At 41.9% G+C, this 27955-nt stretch overlaps 1 protein-coding gene across 1 annotated transcript; it reads left to right on the top strand.

Annotated features, from left to right (window-relative positions):
• Positions 1-2050: 2050 nt before the first annotated feature.
• TUFT1 (tuftelin 1) lies at positions 2051-26724 on the top strand. Its single transcript, XM_070766304.1, has 12 exons — positions 2051-2181; positions 14190-14264; positions 14635-14739; positions 16096-16182; positions 18220-18291; positions 19330-19446; positions 19649-19777; positions 20754-20848; positions 22774-22879; positions 23407-23490; positions 24609-24709; positions 26077-26724. The coding sequence occupies exons 1-12, from the start codon at positions 2125-2127 to the stop codon at positions 26138-26140; spliced, it is 1092 nt and encodes a 363-aa protein (XP_070622405.1). The 5' UTR covers positions 2051-2124; the 3' UTR covers positions 26141-26724.
• The last annotated feature ends 1231 nt before the right edge of the window (positions 26725-27955 follow it).

Raw genomic sequence — 27955 nt, 5'->3', positions numbered from 1 at the left:
CCTCCCTGCCTTTCGTAAGCTCCTCAAAACCCACCTCTGTCATCAGGCATGGGGGAATTGTGATATTCTCTTCCCCCTAGGCTTATAAAATTTATGCATGGTATGATTGGTTTTTCTTAAATTGGGGTTTTTTAAATAACTTTTAATATTAGATTTGTTTATATTGTCTTTTTTACTGTTGTTAGCCGCCCCGAGTCTGCGGAGAGGGGTGACATACAAATCAAATCAATCAATCAATCAATCAATCAATCAATAATAATGTATTAGATTTGTGTGCCGCCCCTCTCCGAGGACTCGGGGCGGATCACAACAACATAAACAGTGTACAAACCCAATGTACTATCCTGTACATGTTTGACAAATAAATTTATTTGTTTATTATTTATTTGTTTGCTTATTTGTTTTGTCAAGTACATATTGGTGTTATGCAAAGATATACTAATATTCATATACTGTACATGATATGGGTAAGAGAGAAGCATTAGGACAGGAGACGGAAGGCACTCTGGTGCACTTATGCACGCCCCTTACTGACGTCTTAGGAATCGGCAGAGGTCAACAGTGGGTAGTCTAAGAGTAAAGTTTTGGGGTTTAGGTGATGATACTACAGAGCCTGGTTGTGAGTTCCATGCATCAACTACTCGGTTAGTTGTATTTCCTGCAGTCGAGTTTAGAGCGGTTTCCTTTGGGTTTGTATCTGTTGTGTGCTCGTGTGTTGTTGTGGTTGAAGCTGAAGTAGGAAGGACGTTGCAGCAGATGATTTTGTGTGCTAAGCTTAGGTCGTGTTGAAGGCGACGTAGTTCTAAGCTTTCTTAACCTAGGATTGTAAGTCTAGTTGCGTAGGGGATTGTGTTGCGAGTGGAGGAGTGGAGGGCTCTTCTTGTAAAGTATCTCTGGACGTTTTCTAGAGTGTTTATGTCCGAAATGTGGTGTGGATTTCAGACAGATGAGCTGTATTCAAAGATTGGTCTGGCGAAAGTTTTGTATGCTCTGGTTAGTAGTGTGAGATTACCGGAGCAGAAGCTACATAGGATTAGTAAATTAACAACTCTTGAAGCCTTTTTGGCAATGTTGTTGCAGTGGGCTTTGGCACTTAGATATTCCAAGATCTTTTGCGGAGTGAGGGTTGTCTGTAAAGTCTTGTATCTGTTTTGTGCTCATGTGTTGTGGTGGTTGAATCTGAAGTAGTAAAGTAAATAAAATAAAAATAAAAATATCAAATCCAATAAATGCAAGCAAAAATCCAGCCGATCCTTCCATGCAAGGGGCCACTCCTAATTAAAATTAAGGCTCCTTTGGTTAGAGGTTGCAGCAGAGGGGTGGCCCATGGCAGGCCAGCATCACTCCAACTCCCATAATCCACTGCCCCAGCTGGCTGTGGACCATGGGAACTAGTCTAGCAGCTGAATTTGTGGGGGGGACTTTTTTGGGTATTAGATATTTTTTGTGTGTTGTTGCTATTATTGTTTTATTTTACTGTTTTCGTATTTATGACTGTTAGCCGCCCTGAGTCCTTTTTGGATATAGACATATAAATCCAATCAATCAATCAATCAATCTAGATAGATAGATAGTTGAAATAACTATCCCTTTTTCTCTTTTTCTCTAATCTTTTCTTTTCTACTTTCCCTTTATTTTCATTCCTTTCTTTTTTTAATATCATTTTATATATTGCCTATTTTGTGAGGTTTTTTAATGTATATATTTATATATACATTAATATATAATGTATAGATTGTCCATTTTGTGAGGTTTCTTAATGTATATATTTAATAAAGATTATTTAAAAAAAATAAATTAAACAAACAAAGCTACCTCATAGCAGCCTTTTCCCCCCTCCTCCGCTCGCCTATTTCCCTTTGATATCTTTAGTTCATAAAGTTATTTAAAAGTTATTAAAGTCAGAGAGCGAGAAAATACTGGAGGACAAGGCGCATGCGCGGGAGTAGAGCGTCGAAGCGGGGGGGAGCCGGCGGCGGCGGCGCGAGGCCTCCGGGGAAAACATCCAACCACCTTCCGGCAAGGCGTGGCTTGGCACGCTGATGACGTCAGGAGAGGCGTGGCCGGTATATAAGCGGCGGGCGGAGCGTGCTCCGCCTCATTTGCGCCGGAGCGTCGCGGCGGATGATGAATGTTCCGCGCGGCCTTTGCACGCTGGTGCAGCTGGCGGACGAGCAGCCGGTAAGCGCGGGCGGGTGAGCCGAGGAGGGGGGGGGGCGCAATGCAAGCTTAGTTTGCACCGTTACATTTCATTATTATCATTATTTTTTTGCAATTGCTGCTTTTGGGGCTTGCAAAGGGCTGAAATGGCCCCAAAGCAGCGCCTTGGGGGGGGGGGCATTTAATTTAATTTAATTGATTTATAAATTCCTTCCTGATTTTGGGCATGGGGGGGGGGGAGGAGAAAAAGTCCTGGGAAGTGACGTGCATCAGATAAGGAGGCAGAAACACCCAAAGCAAAGCATCTTTTGCAATAGAGATCTATAGATTTGCATGCATGGGGGGGGGGCTGTTGCAATAAGGACAGAGACCCATTGCAATGTGCACCCCAAAAAATAATAATCGGATTTTATTTTATTTTAAGGGCAGCGCCGGCTGCCACCTTTCCCTGGATTTATGAGCCTGCAGTGCAGCGTGGATAGCCGCCAAAGAGATCCTGGGTGTATCCAGGAGGGGGGGAATGGGTTACTTTTTCTTTTTATTTGGTTTTTTTCCTGGGGGAGGAAGCCCACTGGCCAGGCAGGGGCTCCAGGGGGCCCCTGACCATGTGCAGAGTTCCTCCTCCTAGGGAGGAGATATAGGGATTCCTACTTGAGTAGAGGGTTGGACTAGATGACCTACAAGGTCCCTTTCAACTCAAGCAAATAAATAAATAATAATAATAATAATGCTTTCTGTGAAGACTCCCACAAGTTCCCAGCCCTCAAGCTTCTCTGAGGTGGCTGTGACTTATGGGAGTTGGGATCTGAAGGGGCCGCAATCTGAATTTAGTTGGGGGAAAGATCAAAAGCAACATGAGAAAATATTATTTTACTGAAAGAGTAGTAGATGCGTGGAACAAACTTCCAGCAGACGTGGTAGATAAATCCACAGTAACTGAATGTAAACATGCCTGGGATAAACATAGATCCATCCTAAGATAAAATACAGAAAATAGTATAAGGGCAGACAAGATGGACCAAGATGGGCCATCAATCTTCTATGTTTCTATCTACCTATCTATATTTACTTAATTGATATTTATGGATAAGCATAGATATATAAACATTCAAATGTGTATAAATATCAATAAATATAGATAGATAGATACTTATTGATTACTTACTGATAATTATGGATAAACATAGATATATATATATATATATAGATACGAATGTGTATAAATATCACTAAGTAAATGTATATGTATTATTGATATTGCTACACACTCATATGTTTATATATCTATAGTTATCCATATATATATTTTATTCAATTATCCATCCGCTTACAACATGTTAGCAATAGCACTGTTTTAACAGAGCCAGCCTATTGCCCCCACAGATATATACACTGCTCAAAATAAATAAAGGGAACACTTAAATAACACAATATAACTCCAAGTAAATCAAACTTCTGTGAAATCAAACTGTCCAACACTGATTGACAGTCAATTTCACCTGCTGTTGTGCACATTCAACTTTGTACAGAACAAAGGATCCCATGAGAATATTTCATTCATTCAGATCTAGGATGTGTTATTTGAGTGTTTCCCTTTATTTTTCTTTTAGCAGTATATATACTGTACATACATACATACATACATACATACATACATATACTGTATATATATGTAATATTTGTGGATAAGTATAGATATATAAACATATGAGTGTGTAAAAATATCAATATATATATGAGGCCAAAATAAGGCTGAAATAGATCTATCCTAGTCTTCTATAATTTTCAAATTCAGCACACACATGTGACACACACATATATTTATATATATTTATTGATATTTCTACACACTCATATCCAGATAGATAGATAGATAGATAGATAGATAGATAGATAGATAGATAAGCAAATGGCTTGCTTTGTTTATCCATGTGTTTTTGTATACCCTTATACATTATGTATTTCATACTTATGTGTTTATCTGTTTTTGTGTGCCCTAACACGTTGTATCACACTACCTTGTTTCTATTCTCTATCTACTTGTACCAATTATTCTAAAAAAAAACCCCATGCTTTTTGGCTTTGGCACTAAACCTGATCATTGGTGATAATTCATCAATACCTCTGATTGATGGATGGATATATTTTTTTCTACTCTTCTCTATGCAAAAAGTTGTATTTCTCTCCCCACCCCCCAAAATTGCATCACGGTTCAGGATATTATTTAGGATATTATTCTTGGAATCTCCAAATTCTGCTCTTGGGACTTGTGCGTGAGGATGTTTATTTATTTACTTATCGTTTATTAATTGCATTTATATGCCGGCCAATTCCTTCCAGATTCTGGGTGGCGTTGAGACCCATTACGAAAACCCAGAAAAAACCAACCCAAAGACACAACTTTATTGCACGAAATCACGAAATTCTGGTTCTCTTTTTCCTTTTCAGTGTTGGGGGTCCTGGATCCCAATTAATCTGGATCCAGAATTTGGTGTGTGTGTGTTTGTTGTGTACATGGAAAAATGACCCGGATAAATTTGATTTTGGAGTTGTAAAATGAGGGGAAAAATTGGAATAAAGTGATGGATGCCTTACTGGGTTGGTTCAGCCATCCAGATCTCCATGGTAGGCAGAATGGGTAGGTGGATTGCAGCTGTCTTTTTTTACGTAACATCTGAGAATTTTTGTGTGTTTGTGTGTTTCCAGGCAGTGTGTGCAGAAAACTCCCTGGCTCAGTTTGCAAAATTGAGGAGTCCTTGTGGTTGAATGTTATTGAATTATTGACATACATATTGCCCTCCTTGGAAAGCCAAGGAATTTTTATTTATTTATATTCATAATTCATTTATCGTATCTTTTTCTCCCTGTAAAATAAAATAATTCATGAATAAACGAGACCTTATGGCAAAGTTGTTAAATGTAACCCAACACTATAAATTATAAAGATAGCTCTTTGGGTGCAGTATAAAAACCATTGATGTGTGTTAATTATATGTATTTTTTTTAAAAAAAAAATGTGTCTGTGGTTTAGGAAGTAAATTTAAGCATGCCTGGAATTATTTCAAAGGGGATTTAAAAAAATTTAAATAAATAAACATTCTTAAAAGACATTTTGTATTTAAAGTGATTCTGCCCCCTTTAGTATAAAATAGAACACCTCTAATATAAAAATAAACACATTTTTGTATTAAAGTTGGATTTCCCCCCCCTTGAATTGTTTCAAAGGGAATTAAAAATAAATAAATAAAGATGACAGTCTTAAAACACATTTTGTTATAAAGTTGGATTCTGCCCCCTTTAATATAAAATAAAACACCTTTAATATAAAAATAAACACATTTTTATATTAAAGGTGGAAAATTCCATCCCCCCCTGAATTGTTTCAAATGGGATTTTAAAAAGTAAATAAATAAAAATGACATTTTTAAAACAAATGTTGTATTAAAGTTGGATTCTGCCCCCCATGGATAAACACATTGATTGGATCTTATAAACCTTTCCTTTGTTTAATTTATCTTTTAAAATAATCAAGCGGTTTTGAAGCCAAATGCTAGATTGTGGCTCAAAAAACAGGCGAGGTTTTGCCATTTGTTTTTGCAACCAACCTTAGGAAAAAAAATTCTTTTAAAAGAGGATTGCAAACCAAGCAGGTATCTCGCCGTTTTACAAAGCCTGCCCTTAAATGGAAATTATACGGTTTGAGCGCCAGCCGAGGTGTCAAGTTGCAATCTTTGGAATTCAAGGACGAGAGGGGGAAAAAAAAACACCGCTGGGGAAAAAATAAAAGATAACAAAGGTGATTAATTCTGAAGCCGCTACCTCACCCGGTGAAACTCACAACCTTCTCCCCCACCCCAGAGGGAAAATAATGACATAATTTGGTGTTAGGATTAACGTTGGGGCGAGGCAGGATCCCAATTACAGCAAGTCCTCAATTTACGACCAGATTTTTTCCGTTGCTAAACGAGACAACGGTGAATCGTCTGGATTTTGTGACCCCTTTTTTTGGCTACCGTTGTTAAGCGGATGAGTTAAGTCAGGTGTTTGTTACGGGAATCTGGGCCCCCCGTGGACTTTGCCCGTCAGGTCGCAAAAGGGGGATCGCATGACCCCGGGCGGGTGTGTGTGCGTGACCGTTATAAGTCTGAGTCGATGGCCAAGGGGTCTGAATTTTGACTGCGAGCACGGGCTTACTGTGGCTGTTGTGTGAAAAATGGACATAACTCACTTTTTCGAGTGCCGTGGTCGCTTCGAACGTTACTAGGCGAACTGTCAGAAGTTGAGGACTCTCAATGTCTCTTCTCAAAGTAGAGAAAATATTACTACTATTACTACTAATAGTACTACTACTACTTCTTCCTCTTCTTCCTCCAGCTCTTCTTCCTTCCTCTTCTTTTCTTCCTCCTCTTCCTCCTCTTCCTCCACTTCTTCTTCCTTCCTCCTGTTCTTCCTTCCTCCTATTTTCTTCTCTTCCTCCTTCCTAATCTTTGTCCTCCTCCTCTTCTTCCACTTCTTCCTCCTCCTTTTCTTCCTCCTATTCCTCTTCTTCCTGCTCTTCTTTTCTTCCTCCTCTTCCTCCACTTGTTTCTTCTTCTTTTTCTTCCTTCCTCCTCTTTTCTTCTCTTCTTCCTTCCTATTCTTCTTCCTCCTCGTTCCTCTTCTTCCTCTTCTTTCTCCCCTCCTCCTCTTCCTCCTCTTCTTCCTCTTCTTCCTCTCTTTCCTTCCTCCTCTTCCTCCACTTTTTCTTCCTTCCTCTTCTTCCTTCCTCCTCTCTTCTTCTCATCTTCCTTCCTCTTCTTTCTCCTCTTCTTCCTCCTCCACCTCTTCTGCCTCTCCTCTTCCTCTTTTTCTTTCTCCTCTCCTCAGATTCCAAAATTGGCTTTTCTTTCCAAGCCTTGGGAGAAATCAGTCTGTCCGGGTTGATTAAATTTTCATCCCACGGGTAAGATAAGATTGCGGAATTCCGCCCCTCCTTAAAACCCCGAGCTGATAAGCATATCTGCTATAGTGTCATCTCCTGAAAATGCTGTGGGTGTTGATTTTTCTCTCGTCCCTCCTCCCCCCTCCTCCAATTTATTTTCCCCAGCCGTCTGCATTTTCCCACCCGGATTCTTGGAATATTTACGGGCTCGATTGCCTCCAACTTTATCCGCTACCTCCGAGTTGGCAAGAAAATTTTACTTTCTGTTTTTCTTCCTCTGTCCTTTCTAAGTTCAGTTTGCAATTAAACTTTCTAAATTTAATTTGCAATTCAAATTTCTAAATTCAATGGCAAAGTTTAATTCCTCTTCCTGTTTTTTTCCTCGACTCTCAAAGTTAAAAACAAACAAACAATAGACCTTTGAGCATACGCAGAGTATTTGCTCTTGTCTCCTGCCTGATGCTCAAATCCTGCTTGAAAATAAAGGAATTTATGGGGCACCTGGTCCAATAACATCGAGCTGTTTTTATAGACGTAAGAAAAACTTTCTTGAACAAGAAAAATCTGAATAATCCACCTCATTACAGGCCAGAATAATTAGCTGTAATTAGGAGACCAGAAAAAAAAAAAAAGAATGAAGTGATGAGTTAAGGCTTTCAACAACATTGGGTAGAAGTTATTATTATTATTTTTTTAATATGCGCCTTCTCTCAGCCCAGACGTTCAACCTGGGGATCTTAAAATTATAGTTGTTATCTCGCAAAATAAACCCGTTTTCCCCGGTTGTGAAAAGGTTGCAAAAATATATAGCCTGTCGTCCTCCTCCCTAAATTTTGGAATTTTTTTAGCTGCCCTCTTGTTAACGAAGACAAATCACAAAGATCACCCGGTCCTCGGTTTATGACGGTTCCTTTAGCCACCGTTCCAAGTTACGACGGCGCTGGGGAAAATAAAAAGCAAGTTACAACTGCCACGGTCTCCTCACGGTCGTGCGATTATAATTCAGACCCTTGGCAGCTGATAATATAATGGCATAACGGAAATTTTAGTAATACAGTGGTACCTCTACTTACAAAGTTAATTCGTTCTGTGACCAGGTGCTTAAATGGAAAAGTTTGTAAGAAGAAGCCATTTTCCCCATAGGAATCAATGTAAAAGCCAATAAGGCATGCGATTGGGGAAACCACAGGGAGGGTGGAGGCCCTCTTTTCCTCCCAGGAGATTCCTAGAGAGGCCCCACAGAGGCTTCTCCCCATCTTTTTCGGCCCTCTTTCCTCCCGGGCGATTCCTAGAGAGACCTCCCGGAGGCTTCTCCCCGCCTTTTCCGGCCCTCTTTCCTCCCAGGAGAGTCCTAGAGAGGCCCCACGGAGGTTTCTCCCCACCTTTTTCGGCCCTCTTTTCTCCTAGGAGATTCCTAGAGAGGCCCCACGGAGGCTTCTCCCTGCCTTTTCCAGCCCTCTTTCCTTCCAGGAAATTCCTAGAGAGCCCCCACGGAGGCTTCTCCCCGCCTTTTCCGGCCCTCTTTCCTCCCAGGAGATTCCTAGAGAGGCCCCACGGAGGCTTCTCCCCGCCTTTTCCGGTTACAGTTTCGGAGACTCTGGTTTGTAAGTGGGAAATGGTTCTTGAGTAGAGGCAAAAAAATCTTGAACACCAGGTTCTTATCTAGAAAAGTTCATAAGTAGAGGCATTCCTAGGTAGATAAAAGCAAATAGCCAATAGAAATTTTGATAGCTAATAGGGTTTTCAATTTGAATCAGAACAGAAAACAATATTTGAAGTCCAGGCAATAAAATTAGAAAAAACAGGTATCACAAGAAATAATGCGTACCAAAGTAAAATAGATATAAATTAAGAATTTTGTGATTGGTATTACATGGTATTGTATTGAGATTTGAAGGTATGTGATTTTGTGTGTTTGCAAGGGTGGAGGAAAAAATGAAAAAAAAAATATTCCAAAAAGAAAGAGAATATTTTCAAATATGGGATTTGTTTTTTTAAAAAATGGTTGGATAATAGAAGTGGAAATTAGGAGATGGGAAAGCTTTGTTACGTAAGCAACTGACTCAAGACAATAGACTGTTCACGAAGCACATATACTGTATATGTTAATTGAAAATGTATAAATAAACATGTATATATATAAAAGGAAATCTTGTGGGACACATGTGAGCGATTGGCTTGTAGGCATCACGTTCTTATTTTCAATGGATAAAATTTCCACACTGGCCACTGAACATATGAATGAAGCGTCTGGTCTCCAAATTAATTTTGACTTGATGGACCAATCTCCTGAGCCATCCAGAGGTCATCCCATATTTCTTTTAATCTCTGAAGACCTCGGACTCTGGACTGGCTGGTTGATGGGTAAATATTCTTAAGAAAACCATAAAGTTTTCCCAAGAATATTATTTATTGTTTGACTCAACAAACTTATTGTCTGACTTCAAAGGCTGTTGCGTTTCTTGCTTTTGTGGTCCTTGCCATCTCCCGTCATTCAAGGTTTTCAAAGGTAAACCTTGTATAAGGTCTCTTGCCAGGTTGGGCTAGAAGACCTCCAAGGGTCCCTTCCACTTCTATGATTCTACGTAGTGTTGCAACCGTGAATTTTTCTGCTCCGGGTTTGGAGCAAAGGAACCGTTCTCATATCTCCTAGACTTGATTAATTTTACTTTGGACTTCCTACCTACTCTCTGGACTTGTTTATTCAATCCATCACATTTATTGTTGATCAATCGACCAGTGGAATAGCTCGCCTTCAGAAATTGATGGGTGCTCCATATTCCTGGTGGCTTTCCAAAGCAGACTGGACGACCATAAAGTACTTAAGCGGGGTTCGACTAGAAGACCTCCAAAGGTCCTGTCCACCTTGTAGTACCGTATTTTTCAGAGTATAAGTATTTATATAAGAATTAGTAGTCTGCTAACCCTAGAATGGATCAGATTAGATGTAGCCAGGGAAAGACAAGAGAAAGGAAGTAGAAACTTAGAAGATTGACGGCAGAAAAAGACTTCATGGTCCATCTCGTCTGCCCTTATACTATTTCCTGTATTTTATCTTACTATGTTTATCCCAGGCATGTTTAAATTCAGTTCCTGTAGATTTACCAAACACGTCTGCTGGAAGTTTGTTCTCATACTGATGACATTAAGAAAACAGCAATCTACATATCAGAAATAATGTAATAACAAAAAATGCTTCTACATCAGAAACTTTATGTGATGGAACAAAATTAAGCATATAAGCATATTTTTTGCAATCGGCACATCAGACTCCATAAAACAGACACATAGCAACATTGGTTTTAACTAATTCTTTTTAATATTAGATTTGTATTATATTGTTATTGTTGTGAGCCGCCCCGAGTCTTCGGAGAGGGGCGGCATACAAATCTAATAAATTATTATTATTATTATTACTATTATCATCATCATCATTATTATTACTATATTAGTGTTGATGATTTTTTTGTGTTCACCAATGCTCTGAAAAATGCGGTATTCTATGTACTATGCTCGTGTGGGTCCAGTTAAGATAACTTTTATTGTCACTTTTGGCCGGCACGATGGCAGTTTGTGAAAAAAAACCAGGGTTTTGATCTACCTTACGTTGACCTTCTCTCCATCCTTCTAACTAATTTTAATTCAGTGTACTTCTATGCCTCCTAACGCTTTTGTGATTCTTTCCGGAACACCACGAGACAAAATAATCTAATTGTGTTGACTTAATGTGTTCTTGGATGCGGTTGGTTTTTCGTCCTCCGGCATCCGGCCAAAAATATTTCTTACCAAAACGGAGCCGATGGGCTTTCGGCAAAAGGTCAGATGAGGAACAGGGGGGGGGGGGAAGGACTTCCTTTAAACACGGAAAACAGCCCAGCTATCGAATAGCCTCCTCCTCCTCCTCCGAATTTATTGTCGTTGATCCCATCGTGAGTTGCTAAGGGTAGATTGTTTTGACAGCTCTGTTGGAAAGTTGTCTTGCCAGTTTTCGGAAGAGCGAGATTGCAACCCTGGCTAGCACAACAGCCAAAGGGTGTGTATGTGTGTGTGTGTGTGAAGGGAATTCTGGAATGCTCCTTGTGTTTTTTTCGGGGGGGGGGCGCACCATTGTGAAGGCCCTATTTGCAATCGGTCAGTCGTATCTCCTTTGTCAATGCCGGGTTCGTCCACTTGCATTGGATTGGCGACCTAAGCTTGGAAAAGTTAGAATAGTGAGAAGAATAATTTGTTCAAAAGAGTTTTGTGGGTACCGAGGGGTGTCTGTTGGTATGTTTCTGGTGGGAATGGATAGGGTAGATTTTCACGAGAGAGAGAAGGAAGAAAAAGAAAGGAAGAAAAAAGAAGACAGAGAAAGGAAGGGAAGATAGGAATTTTCTTAAACCACATCAAAAGTTGGTTGAAATAGGCTCAGAAAATATACTGCTTGAAAAAATAAAGGGAGCACTTAAACAACACAATATGTGTATGCTGCCCCGAGTTTTCGAAGGGCAGCATACAAATCTAATAAATAATAACAACAACAACAATAATAATAATAATAATAATAATAATGTAAACCAAACTTCTGTGGAATCAAACTGTCCACTTAGGAAGCAACACTGATTGACCATCAGTTTCACCTGCTGTTGTGCACATTCAACTTTGTACAGAATAAAGTATTCAATGAGAATATTTCATTCATTCAGATCTAGGATGGGTTCTTTGAGTAGTGTTCCCTTTATTATTATTTTTGAGCAGTATATATGTTCGATAGGTGACTTCAGTGGCATAATAGATAATGATAACGATTGTAAAAAATGCAAATTAAAATATTTTAAAAATGATAGAAAAAGAAATAGAGGAAGGAGAATAGAAGAGGGGATGAAGGAAGAGAAGGAAGAAATAAAGAAAGGGGGAGTGAGGGAGGAAGGAAGAAAAGAAAGAGGAAGAAAGGAAAGGAAGGAGGAAGAAAGGAGAGAGAGAGAGAGAAGGAAGAAATAGAGAAAGGGGGGAGGGAGGAAGGAAGAGAAGAAAAGAGAGAGGAAGAAAGGAAAGAGAGAGAAGGAAGGAAGGAAGGAAAGGAAGAAAAAGAAGGAAATAAAAAAGATTTTTCTTGAACTACATCAAAAATCGGCTCTGAAAATATATCTGATAAACGACTTCAATGGCGTAATAGATAATGATAAGGATTGTAAAAATGCAAATAGAAATTTTTAAAGAAAAAGAAATAAAGGAAGAAAAGTAATGGAGGAAGGAAGGAAGAGAGAAAGGGGGAATGAAGGAGGAAGGAGAAGAAAGGAAAAGGAAGAGGAAGAAAGGAGAGAGAAGGGAGGAAGAAAAAGAGAAAGGAAGGAAAAAGAGAAAGGAAGGAAAAGTAATAGAGGAGGGGAGGAAGGAAGAAATAGAGAAAGGGGGAGTGAAGGAGGAAGGGAGAGAAGAAAGGAACGAGGAAGGAAAGGAAGCAGGACAAAAGGAAGGAAGAGAGAAAGAAAGAGGGACATCCAATTTTTCTCAGGGAACTCATAAATCGTTTTCTCCAGTATTTGCATTTCAACTCGGTTTCTCGGACGACAAAACTCATCCTGATCCTCAAAAGTTACACACACACAAACACACGTTTCCAGGCTAAAGTCCGTAAGTGGTTTCCAAGCAGAAAGGAATTTTAATGAAACTTCGGACTCGCTTGCTGGGTGGGGAACTCCATAAAAGTTTAGCCGAAGAATCACTGCTAGTTTCGACCTTCGGCGGAGGAAAAGAAACCAGGCATTAGTGGTTAAGCCACAAACCCGCTTCTCGTATTTTGATCTCCATGGTTAACCCTCAAACGGGGCTTACATTGAGTCAATCCCTGGTGAATTTGAGCCTGCAGGCTGCATAATTTTCTAGGGGGATGGGGTGGGATTTCATGTTGACCACAAACCATTAGGCTTCGAGTGGAATAATACCTTTTTTTTCTTTTTCCCCAAACTGCTTTTTATTTTATTTTATTTTTTATTAATTTTTTTAAAGATAAGACAATAGAAAATATAAACAAACATAGAAGATATATAGGGGTTTGTTTTTGGATACCGAGGGGTGTCTGTTGGAGGCATCTTTGGTAGGTTGCTTTACCTAACTTCTTCCTCCCTCCTTCTTGTTGTTCTTGTTATTGTTCTTCTTCTTCTTCTCCTCCTCCTCCTCCTCCTCCTCCTCTTCCTTTTCCTCCTCCTTTTTCCTTCTCTTCCTCCTTGTTCTTCTCCTTTTCTTCCTCCTCCTCCTCTCTTCTCCTTCTCTTCCTCCTCCCCCTTCTTGTCTCTTCCTCCTTTCTTTCTCCCCTCCTCCTCCTCCTTTCTTCCCCTTCTTCTCCTCTCTTCTTCTCCTCCTTTTTCTCCTCCTCCTTTTTCTCCTCCTCCTCCTTCTCGTCCCTTCTTGTTCTTCTCCTCCTCCTCTCTTCTCCTTCTCTTCCTCCTTTCCTTCTTGTCTCCTCCTTTCTCTCCCCCCTCCTCCCCTTCTTCTTCTCCTCCTCCTCTTCCCTTCTTCTCCTCCTCCTCCTCCTCCTTTCTTTCCCTCCTTCTCCCCCTCTCTTCTTCTTCTTTCTTTTCTTTTTCTTTCTCTTTTTCCTCTTCTTTTTCTTCTTTCTCTTTCTTCTTCTCCTCCTCCTCCTTCTCCTCCTCCTCCTTGCAACCGGCTCCCACACCTCCAACGTGGCAGGCTGCCGATGGGAGTGACTCACCTGTACCTGCCAGATCTTGGCCGGCTGCCTTTTCCACTACCATATCCAGCAAAGGTTGCGGTCTCCCACGTGTTCACTTTTATTTGTTTGCCTGATGGCTTCTGGAGATACGGAGGTGGTGACGCCATTCGGGAAGGTGACATCCAGGGGGAAGGGGGGTGTTTCCTTTTACCTTTTCCTACCGGTGCACATTGCGGCATCTCACACGCGTGTGTGTCTGTTCTCTTGCACAATTTCACTTCTGTGCATGCTCAGAGAACCAGAAAATTGCCAGAGTGGAACAGCTGATAAATTACCTCCCAAAAAACTTCTTATATTCCGAAAAATACGATAAGATAAATATGAATATATTTGCATGAGCCCAACCGTGCTAACCGCCTCCCTTTCCTATCTCTCTCCTTATGGTGACTTCTTCAGGACAGCGTCAAAGTGTTAAGGCTGACCCTTCAGAATGACCTGCCGGGCGACCGGCCGGACCAAATAAAGCAAAAGGTGAGCACCGAACAGCCCTGTGAAGTAGTCCGTCCCCCGTTTCTGCAACATTTGTTCTTCTTTTTTGCGGAAAAATGTTGTCAGGGGGGAAAGGCCCAGGATTCTTCTGTCTGAATTAAGGTCGTCCAAACTGGGTCCCTATAAGACTGGTGGACTTCAGCTCCCAGAATTCTTCAGGCCGGGAGGGAATTCTGGGAGTTGAAGTCCACGATTCTTAAAAGGGGCTGAGGTTGGACGCTATAGGTCTAAACAAAATCAGGAGGAGTTTTTTGATCGCTCCGACTTCTGGAGGGCGGGAAAGGGGTGTATTTGGGGGTCTTTGCTGGCTTTGAACCCCCCTCCTCTTAACTCTGTCTCTTACTTTCCGCAGCCGGTGGGAAGAGCTTTCGCCATGGTGGCCAACCGACCCTCCAGCAGCCACGGCCTGGCGTCCGAATGTGTCAAATCTAATGAAGGGGACGAGGAAATAATTAAGGTGAGGGGCTTAAACACGCCAGACCTAAAACTTTCTTCCCTTCCTTTCGACCTTGTTGGCTGCTCAGAGTTGTCTGAATGCAGCTGCAAGAGCAATCATGGGCTTTCCCAAATATGCCCATGTTACACCAACACTCCGCAGTCTGCATTGGTTGCCAATCAGTTTCCGGTCTCAATTCAAAGTGTTGGTTATGACCTATAAAGCCCTTCATGGCATCGGACCAGGTTATCTCCGGGACCGCCTTCTGCCGCATGAATCCCAGCGACCAGTTAGGTCCCACAGAATTTGCCTTCTCCGGGTCCCGTTGACGAAACCATGTCATTTGGCGGGACCCAGGGGAAGAGCCTTCTCTGTGGCGGCCCCGGCCCTCTGGAACCAACTCCCCCCAGAGATTAGAACTGCCCCCACCCTCCTTGCCTTTCGTAAGCAACTTAAAACCCACCTCTGCCGCCAGGCATGAGGGAATTGAGATCCTCTTTCCCCCTAGGCCTTTACAATTCTATGCATGGTATGTAAGTATGCATGTATGTTTGGTTTCTATATTAATGGATTTTTAATCATTTCTAATGTCAGATTACTATTGTACACCGTTTTATTGTCGCTGTTAGCTGCTTCGAGTCTCCGGAGAGGAGCGGCATACAAATCCAATAAATAAATAAATAAATAAACGCTGACATAAATTTAATAGATCAGCCAATAAATGTAATAGATCGATAAAAGGGGAATACAATGGTACCTCTACCTACAAACGCCTCTACATACGAACTTTTCTAAATAAGAACCTGGTATTCAAGATTTTTTTTGCCTCTTCTCAAGAACCATGTTCCACTTACAAACCTGAGTCTCCGAAACTGCGTGCGACTCGGGGCGGCCTCAATCCCATTAATTTGAATTAATAGTCTAAAAAGACACTCGTTCCCATTCAATCGACTTACAATTTAAAAGCAAACAAACACACACACACACGCAGGAAGAAAGCAAAATTTTAATCTCCCATTTTTTTTTGGCTTCCTTCCTAACTTCAAGCCGGCTCTGGAGTTTCACCTTCGTCCTGCCAAAGAGACAATTTATGTCAGGAACATTTTGTGTTTGTTGAGAGGCCCGCGGTGCTGTTTCGTTCGCAGAACCGGTGCAGCCTGCTTTTTTAGGCTGCTCGGTGTGTGTGTGTGTGTGTATGTCTGTCTTTGCGTGTGTGTGTGTGTTTTTTTCCCCAAGCTCCCTGCCTCCCGTTTCCTAATCCCAGTTTTTTCGTGCACCGTTGTGGCAAAAATCGGTCTTGCCCAGCTTTGGAGCCCCCATCTCTCCTCTCTGTCTCTCTTACAAGCGGGTGTTGTTGTGGTTTCTCTTGTGACTCAGGTGTACCTCAAAGCCCGGGCCGAAGACAAGGCGAAGCACGAAAACGGGGGCCTTCCGCTGACAAGCGACAGCTGTCATCCGCCTGAGGTGATTGACGCCTTTCGACACGGGGAGAGGCCAAGCTGGCGTTCGAGGGTGGTGGGAAATCTAAACCTCTCTTCTCCTTGGCTGCTCGGACCAGATTTTTCAATTTTTTTTCTGTCCTCCTAGTTAATTAAAAAATAAAATAAAATTTATCTCGCCCTGATTTGAGAGACGGAGCTTTGATCAGAACAAAACAGAATAAGAGGAAGGGACCTCAGAGGTCTTCTAGTCCTCATCAAACAGGAGACGCTATCCCATCTCCAACAAAGCACTATCCAGGCTCTTCTGAAAACACCTCCATATTTGAGTCATCCACGACGTCCTAGTGGCAAGCTGTTCCACTGGTTAATTGTTCTCTGATGGTTAGCGACTTTGCTCCTGGATTCCAGGTCATTGCTTCTCTCTTTGATTAGTTTCCATCCATTTTTTGATTAGTTTCCGCCCCTCACTTCTTTTGCAAAAATTATGATTGGCATTTTGGGTGCGCCAATCAAATCTTGTTGGAAAAACTTCCTCTTTTGTGCTTTGCAGGCAGCCTTAAAATTTTGCATTGAAATACCAGTTAATTGACTTTCCCCAAGGAAGGGAGACATTTGAGGCCCCCCTAAAATCATTTATTTTTCCTTTCATTCTTTCTTGTTTCTTTCCTTTTCTTTCTTTCTTTCTTTCTTTCTTTCTTTCTTTCTTTCTTTCTTTCTTTCTTTCTTTCTCTTTCTTTCTATTTTTCTTTCCTTTTCTTTCTTTTCCTTTTTTCTTTCCTTTTCTGTCTTTCTTTCTTTCTTTCTTTCTTTCTCCTTTCTCTTTCCCCACCCCCTTCTCTTTCTTTCTCTTACATAAACGTGCAACCCGATATTTAAAGTTCATATACATTTGTGTTGGTCCTTTTCTGTACTCCTTTCCCATTCATTCTCAGTAAAGATTATACACTGCTCAAAAAAAATAAAATAAAGGGAGCACTTAAAAAACAGAATATAATTCCAAGTCAATCAAACTTCTGTGGAATCAAACTTTCCCCTTAGGAAGCAACCACTGATTGACAGTCAATTTCACCTGCCGTTGTGCAAATAGAATATTCAATGAGGATATTTCATTCATTTTGATCTAGGACGTGTTCTTTGAGTGTTCCCTTTAATTTTTTGAGCAGTATATATATATGTATGTATGCATGTATGCTTGTATGCATGTATGTATGTATGTATGTAGATTGTTCTGAGTTTGGGTTTTGCCCCATGTAATATTTTGAGTGTCTATGCGACGTTTTGGTGAAATCACATTCACCATCATCAGGCTGAAGTTGTAAGCTTCGTGCTGCTGTAAATATAGTTATATAACTATATTTACATTTATATAATTATATTTACAGCAGCACGAAGCTTACAACTTCAGCCTGATGATGGTGAATGTGATTTCACCAAAACGTCGCATAGACACTCAAAATATTAAATATTACAAATTATTCAAAATATTACACGGGGCAAAACCCGAAGTCAGAACAGTCTACATACATATACCCATGAAAATCTACGAAAGCATATTATATATATATATAATTAATTGGGGTGTGGGAGGTTTTTTTGGGGGGGGGGCACAAAAAGACAGATTTTTGCCCGCCTTCCAAAATCTCCCTACGTTCGACAGCCTAAGTTGAGTCGCCAAAATTTCCAGATTTGCCCAGAAAAAGGATTATTTATTTTTTTTCCCCCTGGCTTGGCAGGAGATTTTTTTTTGCGTCTCCCTGGCACCAAAACCCATCTAGCTTATCCAGCGGATTCACTCTTCGCCCAGCCGTGCCCAGATGTTAGGTTGGCTGGCACAACTTTGTTGACTTTTTCTCTTCTGCGTTCCTTGGCATAGCCGCTGTACTGCGCCCCCCGGAAAGGACTTCGGGAATTGTAGAGGTGGGAGGTGAAAGGAGGGGTCCCCTCGCCGTGTCTCCTTTCCCGCCCCGTTTTTTTCCCAAGAGGAATGGATTGGTGTCCACGGCACCACGCTTTTAACCGTGTTTTAATTTTTTTTCTTCCTCCGTTCCTGATAACGCAGTTCCCTCCCGGTAAATCGAACGGCTTCCAGCCTCTTCGGACCGTGACGTACCGCACCGTATCCATCACCCAGGTCAGTGCCCGGATGTTTTAAAATTTCCGTCTACTGTACTTGGCTTTCGCCTGTTTTTATTCTTAATATTCTGTGCATGGTTTTTAAGGTTATTGGTCCCCCAAATGATAAGTAATGTGTACTTATATCTGATTTTTGTAATATTGGATGGTATATACGTGTGAATTTGTGTAAGGTGGAGAAAAAAAAAAGAAAAAAAATTGCCCAGGTGCCCAGATTCCATTCCGCAAGAGATTATGGGATTGTTAAAAGAAGATGCTTGTTGTAAGTCAAGGTACTACCTGTAAAATGGTCCCTCTACCTAAGGACGCCTCTACTTACGAACTTTTCTAGATAGGAACCGGGTGTTCAAGATTTTTTTTGCCTCTTCTCAAGCGTTTTCCACTTACAAACCCGTGCCTCTGAAGCTGTAACTGGAAAAGGCGGGGAGAAGCCTCCGTGAGGCCTCTCTAGGAATCTCCTGGGAGGAAACAAGTCCGGAAAAGGCGGGGAGAAACCTCTATGGGGCCTCTATAGGAGTCTCCTGGGAGGAAACAGGGCAAAAAAAGGCTTGGAGAAGCCTCCGTGGGGCCTCTCTAGGAATCTCCTGGGAGGAAACCGGTCTGGAAAAGGTGGGGAGAAGCCTCCGTGGGGCCTCTCTAGGAATCTCCTGGGAGGAAACAGGTCCGGAAAATGCGGGGAGAAGCCTCCATGGAGCCTCTCTAGGAATCTCCTGGGAGGAAACAGGGCCGGAAAAGGCAGGGAGAAGCCTCCGTGGGGCCTCTCTAGGAATCTCCTGGGAGGAAACAGGGCCTCCACCCTCCCCATGGGTTCCCCAATCGCACACATTATTTGCTTTTACATTGATTCCTATGGGAGAAATTGCTTCTTCTTGCAAACTTTTCCACTTAAGAACCTGGTCACGGAACGAATGAAGTTCTTAAGTAGCGGGACCATTGTACTTAATAACACTGGTGTTATTCAAATGGGTATTAAAACCTCTTTCGGAGCCAGTGGGGTCCTTGTCCCCCGGGATTAAACCCCCTTCTCTGCGCTTAGGACGAACCCACCTATCCCACCGAGGACATCTCCATCATGCGCGAGACCACCAAGAGGCTCTTTTCAAAGCTCCAGGAGGCCGAGAAGAGGCACCAGTCCGACCGCGCGGCCTATGAGGTAGGTGAATGGAATTCATAATAATAATAATAATAATAATAATAATAATAATAATAATAATAATAGTTGGAAGGGGCCATTGAGATCCTCTAGTCCAACCCCTGCTTAGGCAGAAAAACAGCCCCCTCGTTGTCCTGGGTTTGTAACTGGGCAGGAAGAGTATTAAATCTGGGGTTTAAAAAAAAAAATCTCTTGTGGTCAGACGTCCATCTCGCATTATCGGAGGGAAGCGGAACATTCGGGCGTCGCCCTCCGGAAAGCCGAAACGGAGCTGGAAATGAAGGACCTTAAATTGGAGGAATTGCAACGGCTGCTCACAGGGATGGAGAAGGTAAGAGACTCCTTCTCCCTCTCTCTTTTTCCTTCCCTTTCTCCTTCCATCTTCCTTCCTTCTCTCCCCTCCTTTCTTCCTTCCTTCTCTCCTTCCTTCCTTCCACTCTCTTCTTCCTTCCCTTTCTCCTTCCAATCTTCCTTCCTTTCTCTTTTTCCTTCCTTTTCTCTTTCCCATCTCTCTCCCTTCCTTCTCTCCTTCCTTCCTCTCTCCTTTTCCTTCCAATCTTCCTTCCTTCCTTTCTTCCTCTCTCTCTTTTTCCTTCCAATCTCTCTCTTTCCAATCTCTCTCCCTTCTTCCTTCTCTCCTTCCTTCCTCTCTCTCTTTTTCCTTCCCTTTCTCCTTCCAACTTCCTTCCTTCCTTTCTTCTCTCCCTTCCTTCCTTCCTTCTCTCCTTCATTCTTTCCTCTCTCTTTTTCCTTCCCTTTCTCTTTCCAATCTCTCTTCCTTCTCTCCTTCCTTCCTCTCTCGCTTCTTCCTTCCCTTTCTCCTTCCAATCTTCCTTCTCTCCCTTCATTCCTTCCTCTCTCTTTTTCCTTCCTTTTCTCTTTCCAATCTCTCTCCCTTCCTTCTCTCCTTCCTTCCTCTCTCTTTTTCCTTCCAATCTCTCTCTTTCCAATGTCTTTCCCTTCCTTCTTCCTTCTCTCCTTCCTTCCTTCCTCTCTCTTTTTCCTTCCCTTTCTCCTTCCAACTTCCTTCCTTCCTTCCTTCTCTCCTTCCTTCCTTCCTCTCTTTTTCCTTCCCCTTCTCTTTCCAATCTCTCTTCCTTCTCTCCTTCCTTCCTCTCTCTTTTTCCTTCCCTTTCTCCTTGCTGGATTACTCGGGGAGCAAAACAGGTCCGTTTTGGGTGCCTCCGGAACCCCTGAACAGGATAAGCCGGGGGTGGGACGGACACCAAGTTTCTCCTGCCTTCCGACTCGCCCTTGCCCTCCGTCCCTCCTCACCTTCCTCTTCCTCCTCCTCCTCCTCCCTCCAGGAACACCAAACCCTCTTGCAAAAGGTCCGAGATGGCGAAATGCAGTTGGAAGACCTACGGAGCTCGGAGAAGGACAAGGCAGCCGAGCAGGAGAGGTGAGGCCGCCGCGGAGGCTGCGACGGTCCCGAAACACACACACACACACACAAACACACACACACAGCGCCCTGCTTCCCTCCGCTGACAAAAAAAATGAAATTGGCTGTCAATCAGTGTTGCTTCCTAAGTGGACAGTTTGATTTCACAGAAGTTGGATTGACTTGGAGTTATATTCTGTTGGTTAAGTGTTCCCTTCATTTTTTTTTATTTTTTGAGCAGTGTCTCGACACATCTCAAAAAAATAAAGGAAAAATGTAAACAACAGAATATTTATTTATTTATTCCAAGTCAATCCAACTTCTGTGAAATCAAACTGTCCATTTAGGAAGCAACACTGATTGACAGCCAATCTCACCTGCTGTTGTGCACATTCAACTTTTGTACAGAACAAAGGATTCGGTGAGAATATTTCATCCATTCAGACCCAGGGTTGGGTTCTTTGAGGGTCCCCTTCATTTTTTTTTGAGCAGTAAATATATATTTATGTATAAAAAAAACTATGCATGGTATGTTAGTATGTATGATTGGTTTCTAAATTGGGGTTTTAAATTAACTTAAATATTAGATTTGTTTACATTGTATTATTATTGCTGTGAGCCGCCCCGAGTCTGCGGCATACAAATCTGATTAATAAATAAATTAAATAAATAAATAAATATATAAACATGTAATGTGTGTCTATAAAGAAATGTTAACAAACTGGGGTTTTTTGAACAGTTCCATAGATTTGTAAGACTCAAATAAGATGTGAACTTGATGACTAGCGATTAAACGTAAAGATTATTGTAATGTTGTGATATTCAATGGAGAAAAGCTATATTTTAAGAGATTTTTGAATATATAAACATAGGAATATAAAAGATTGACGGCAGAAAAAAACCTCCTGGTCCATCTCGTCTGCCCTTCTAATAGGATGGATCTATGTTTATGCCAGGCAGGTTTACATTCAGTTCCTGTGGATTCTTCCTTCTTTCTTTCCTTCCTTCCTTCCTTCCTTCCTTCCTTCCTTCCTTCCTTCCTTCCTTCCTTCCTCATTCATAGAAACCTAGAAGATTGAGGGCAGAAAAAGACCTCCTGGTCCATCTAGTCTGCCCTTAGACTATTTCCTGTATATTTTATCTTAGGATGGATCTACAATATATTATATGTTTGTACAGTCCTTTTGTGAAAGAAAGAGAAGATTTATTTTATTTATTTATTATTTAGATTTGTATGCCGCCCCTCTCCGAAGACTCGGGGCGGCTCACAACAGAGTAGAACAAATCATAAATAATCCGAATAAGTTTAAAATATTTAAAGATTTAAAAAACCCCATATACTAACAGACACACACACAAGCACACCATGTATAAATTAAACATGCCCAGGGGGAGATGTTTCAATTCCCCCATGCCTGATGGCAAAGGTGGGTCTTAAGGAGTTTACGGAAGGCAGGAAGAGTAGGGGCAGTTCTAATCTCCGGGGGGGAGTTGGTTCCAGAGAGCCGGTGCCGCCACAGAGAAGGCTCTTCCCCTGGGACCCGCCAACCGACATTGTTTAGTTGACGGGACCCGGAGAAGGCCAACTCTGTGGGACCAAACCGGTCGCTGGGATTTGTGCGGCAGGAGGCGGTCTCGGAGATATTCTGGTCCAATGCCATGAAGGGCTTTAAAGGTCATAAGAGCCTCCACTGAAAGATTACAAAAGTAAAAAGAAAAAAAAATATTGTATATGTTGGATAATAAGCTTGATTTTACTTTTACACTGGAGGGGAAAAAAACTTTATGAGAAGAAAAAGAAATGGAACAAACGTAAGAAATTGGGCACAGATCTGTATTTAAAAATAGTGGAACTTCGGTTAGTGAACAATTCAGTTAGTGACCAAAAATTTTGCTAAAAATTTGCACTGGTTAGGGAACAAAATTTTGAATTGTCGTCGCAGGTCGGCCAAGTTAGAGAAGGAGGTGGCCGGTCTCCGAGAGAAGATCCACCACCTGGATGACATGCTGAAGAGTCAACAGCGCAAAGTCCGGCAGATGATTGAGCAGGTTGGTTGGTTGGTTGGTTGGTTGGTTGGTTGGTTGGTTGGTTGGTTGGTTCCTTCCTTCCTTCCTTCCTTCCTTCCTTCCTTCCTTCCTTCCTTCCTTCCTTCCTTCCTCTCTCCTTTTCTTCCCTTCCACCCTCCCCTTCTCCACCCCTTCTTACCTTCCTATTTCTTCCTTCCTCTCTTTTTCCTTACCTTTCTACCTCCAATTTTCCTTCCTTCCTTCCTTCCTTCCTCTCTCCTTTTCTTCCCTTCCACCCTCCCCTTCTCCACCCCTTCTTACCTTCCTATTTCTTCCTTCCTCTCCTTTTCCTTACCTTTCTCCCTCCAATTTTCCTCCCTCCCTCCCTCCCTCTCCTTGGACTACATGCTGAAGAGTCAACAGCACAAAGGCCGCCCGATGATCAAGCAGGTTGGTCCTGGCGGACCCTGGAATCTAGGGCAAGAGGGGGCTGTTGCCGGAGGAGCATCCGATTGAGGACGGACAGAGGGCGGAATCCGAACCCGGGTCTTTTTTTCTTCCCCCTTCAGCTGCAGAACTCCAAGATGGTGATCCAGTCGAAGGACGCCCTCATCCACGAGCTGAAGGAGCGGGTGGCGTACCTGGAGGCCGAGGTGAGGGGCCGGTTCTTGCTTTGCCACGCCCCACTAGCGGTGTGTGTGTGGGCGTGGGTGTTTTGGGGGAGAGGCAGGACTGGGTGGGTTGAGGGCTGTCCATTGGTGCTGCTGCATGCCCGGAACAGTGAGGACTAGAATCTTTTCTAAGGGCTTTGGATTGATTATTTATTCATCCATCCATCCATCATCTATTATTATTATTATTATTATCATCATCATCATCATCTATCTATCTATCTATGTACCTATCTTCTATTTATCTGTCTGTCTGTCTATCTACAGTATCTATTTACAGTATCTTGTCTATCATCTATTTATCATCATCATCTATCTACCAACCATCCATCCATCCATCCATCCATCCATCCATCCATCCATCCATCCATCCATCTATCTATCTATCTATCTATCTATCTATCTATCTATCTATCTATCTATCTACAGTATCTATCATCTATTTATCATCATCTATCTGCTAACCATCTTTCTGTCTCTGTCTGTCTATCTATCTGTCTATCTCTATATTTATCTTATCTATCTATCTATCTTATCTATCTATCTATCTATCTATCTATCATCTATTTATCAACATCATCTATCTATCAACCTCCTATCTACGTACCTACCTGTAGTGTTATGTATGGTATGTATTGTATTTTTTTAAAATAATGGGTTTTTTAAGATATTTTTTAAATATTAGATTTGTTTATTGTATACTGTTTTATTGTTGTTGTGAGCCGCCCTGAGTCTGCGGAGAGGGGCGGCATACACATCAAATGAATAAATAAATACATACATACATACATACATACATACATACATACATACATACATACATACCTATCTATCCCCATGGCATTTTTGCAAAGCTGTGCTCTGCTGTCCTCTGGTGGAATGTCTGAGAACCGTTGGAATCTAGGCACAAAGATTATTTATTTGGATGTACAGTATTTGTTTATTTCTATTTATTTATTTGGATTTGCTTATTGGGATTTATTTATTTGGATTGGCTTATTTATTTGGATTTGTTCATTTCTTTGTTTGGATTTATCTGCCGGGAATTTCCTCTCCTTTAAAATTCCTTTCCTCCTTCTTTCTCTTCCTCCACGGGAAAGAACCTAGAGATGCACGACCGCATGGAGCACCTGATCGAAAAGCAGGCCAATCCCGGGAGCTTCCACAGCCGGACCCGGTCCAAGTCGGAGACAGCCAGCAGGTGAGTCCTTGGGCCCGGCCCGGAGGCGAAGGGGGCTGGCATGAAAGGTTGCGGTGGGCTGCAGGCATTTTGGGACCCAGCTAGGTAACATCATCAAGACGAGGGAGGGCAGGGCTGCCTGCCTGGGTAAGCAGCTCCCAGCCTGCAAAGCTCCCTCTTCCTTGCCCTGATGGGGTTGCCTAGCTGGGTCATGAAACGTTGGAGCTCAGACGGCACCAAAGCTCTCAGAGACCGACGTAGAAACGTAGAAAACTACGACAGCTTTTCTCTATCTTCTTCCCCACTTCCTTCTTTCTTTCCTTCCTCTCTCCTTTTCTTTCCTTTCACCCTCTCCTTGTCCAATTCTTCCTTCCTTCCTTCCGTTCTTTTTCCTTCCCTTTCTCCTTCCAATTTTCCTTCCTTCTTTCCTTCCTTCCTTCCCTCCCTCCAATTTTCCTTCCTTCCTTCTTTCCTTCCTTCCCTTTCTCCCTCCAATTTTCCTTCCTTCCTTCCTTCCCTTTCTCCCTCCAATTTTCCTTCCTTCCTTCCTTCCCTCCCTTCCTCCCTCCCTCCCTCCTTCCTGTTAGATTGTTTAGGGAAAGTACATCATCCCCAAAACAAACTTAATACAGAGTAAGGTGTGAGCAGTGACAGCAATGGACTATTCAGGCCAATAAACCAGACTAGTAAATATAGAATATATATATATATATTATACACAGATAGACAGTGGAATAATCTATGTACAATCCAAATCACAAATATAACCCCAAATATCAAATACAAACCAGATAACATCAGCACACAGCTCTATACATAAACTATCAAAAATACTCCCCCAAACAGGAACTCTGTTAGCTCCCCCTTGTGGCCAACAGGCACACTTAAACATACATTCCTAGTTTATATGTATTGTGACCCAACATAGTAGCATACATGGTACTGGCCCTCCCTCCCTCCCCTACTCCAATTCTCCCTCCCTCCTTTCCTTCCTTCCTTCTTTCCTTCCTCTCTCTCTTCCTTCATTCCTCTCTTCCTCCCTCCCTCCTTTTCCTTCCCTTCCTCCCTCCCCTTCTCCATTTTTCCTTCTTTCATTTCCTTTCCTTCTATCCTTCCTTCATTTGTCTCCCCTCCCTCCCTCTCTTCCTTTCTTCCTTCCTCTCTCCTTTTCCTTACTTCCCTTCTCCAATTCTCCCTTCCGTCTTTCCTTCCCCTCCACTCCTTCCTCTTTTTCTTTCTTTCTTCCTTCCTTCCCTTCCTTCCATCCATATTTCTCTCTTTCCTCTCTCTTTTTCTCTTCCCTTCCTCCAATCCATCCATCCTTTTCTCCCTTCTCCTACTCTCCTTTCCTTCCTTCCTCTCACGCCTCTCTTTCTTTCTCCCCCCAGCAAAAGGTTCGCCAAACCCGTGGGGCCGAAACCTTTGCCCCTGATCCGAGTCCTGGAGACCTGAATGGGAGGATCGCGCCCACCCCTGACCCGCTGGATTTTGGCCGCTGCCTCTCGTCAATCGCTTCGCCCGCCCCCCCACGTCCCTCACTCTCTCCCGTATCCAAGAGAGGGTGTTGCCACCACCAAGAAGGCCTCTCCAGGCCCGAAAAGGCGGCGAATTTTTACCGGATGGAGGCGGAGGAAGAGGAAACGCATGACTGCAGAAGAAGATTTAGACGAGTGGATAAGCGGGTTCACTTTTTAGGAAACAAAGGACAGTGCCTTTTAAACTCTCCTCCCCCCACCCCCCCCTCAAATTCCCTAGCTTTGGTTCTTCTGAAAATTTATTTTGGGGCAGAAAGCGAAAAGGGAAAAAAAGGAGAATTAGTGGTGAATAAAGTTGAATGCAAAAAAATATTATATCCTCCTTTGCCTTCCCAGTATCTCCTCTTTCACCCTCCCATGCTCCCCCAAAATAAAATAAACCAAGCTGAGATCCCTGTTTTTCCAGGGAGATTGGATCGATTCCTGTAATTTAATTTAGAACCCCCTTTGTGTGTCTGTACATAATTTATCTATGAAATAAACGTAAAGACGGTGTTTAAAGAAGTGGCCTTTTTGTTTTTAAATTTTCCCTCCCTGTGTCTTTAAACCAGCGATTCTCAACTTTATTCTTTTTAAAAAAAAAAAAAATCTTTGTATTAATTATTTGCGTATAGAAAGCAAAGAAGAAATAATCAAATTTATTTTATTTATTTATTTATTAGATTTGTATGCAAATTGCAAATTATAATTACAAAATTACAATTACAAAATTACAATTACAAAAACATGCAAAAAGAAAAAAAGAGAAGGGGTGAAGAAGAGAAAGAAAGAGACAGGGTCAACTAATATGTTGGCTATTATTATTTACACAGCCTTTAAGCAGCTGTTTTTACATTTTATACATAGGGTTGTTTTTCTAGATCGTTCCTTTGAGTAGGATCATAAGATTAGATTTGACGTTTCTTGTAAGCAAAAGGTTGGCACTTTGATAAGGAGAAAAACATTTATTAATCCCTTCGAAGGCCGTTTACCACATTTGAAAGGTCAGCAATCTTAAACGATGCAGGAAATGGGTTTGCTCAGTCCCCTAGCTGGTTTAGCATTAACTTGGTTTGTCTTCACCTCCGGAGGGGATAAATCCAGGCTCATGGCACGAGTTTAAAAAAAGTTTCTGTGTATTCCAGAACCTTTAAGATGGGTTTATTCTGTAACTAGGTTTGCAGCTTTTGGAACCTGTTTTCCGCAGGGTTGCAAATTATTATTATTATTATTATTATTATTGCTGTTATTAATAATAATAATTTTTGATCTAGTACAATCAGAAACCGGGTCAGGTTAGGAGCCATTTTCAAAGAAGCTGAGACGAATGCAGAGGGAGTAATTATATCTGTAATTATCTGTAAATATCTGTAATTATAGAATTATGTATTGAACTGACACCTTCCTCCTAATAACAATTTTATACACATTTTTTAAAAAACTGCTTGGGGAATTCTGGGAGTTGAAGTTACTCATCTTGAAAGTCCCCAAAGTTTTGGGGACTTTTGGAGGGGAAGGATCGACTTTCCAACCCAAGCTGCCATCAAGGGCCACCCTGCAAAGCAAGGCTCTGCAGTAGCCCAACCTCAAGGTTTTGCAAACTCAAGCAGAGCTCCCCAATGAGGGAAGGGAACGTAATGCATTTTTTACTTAAATGCGGATTCAATTTTCTACACCATATTGTCCAAAAGGTGCTTTTTAATCTCCCTCGGAGCCGCCCCCCCTTTTCAAGAATGCTCAGGACCTTTTTTTT

The sequence above is a fragment of the Erythrolamprus reginae genome, chromosome 13 (assembly GCF_031021105.1).
Source record: "Erythrolamprus reginae isolate rEryReg1 chromosome 13, rEryReg1.hap1, whole genome shotgun sequence".
In the NCBI taxonomy this organism is placed as follows: domain Eukaryota; kingdom Metazoa; phylum Chordata; class Lepidosauria; order Squamata; family Dipsadidae; genus Erythrolamprus; species Erythrolamprus reginae.
This window is presented reverse-complemented; position numbering and strand designations above follow the sequence as displayed.

What these genes read in the sequence shown, in the direction of transcription:
- TUFT1 (XM_070766304.1), top strand. Translation starts at nt 2,125, where the DNA reads ATGATGAATGTTCCGCGCGGCCTTTGCACGCTGGTGCAGCTGGCGGAC. An exon ending in GCACCGTATCCATCACCCAG is followed by an intron (nt 18,292 to 19,329) that starts GTCAGTGCCCGG and finishes CTCTGCGCTTAG; the next exon opens with GACGAACCCACCTATCCCAC. An exon ending in CCGACCGCGCGGCCTATGAG is followed by an intron (nt 19,447 to 19,648) that starts GTAGGTGAATGG and finishes TCTTGTGGTCAG; the next exon opens with ACGTCCATCTCGCATTATCG.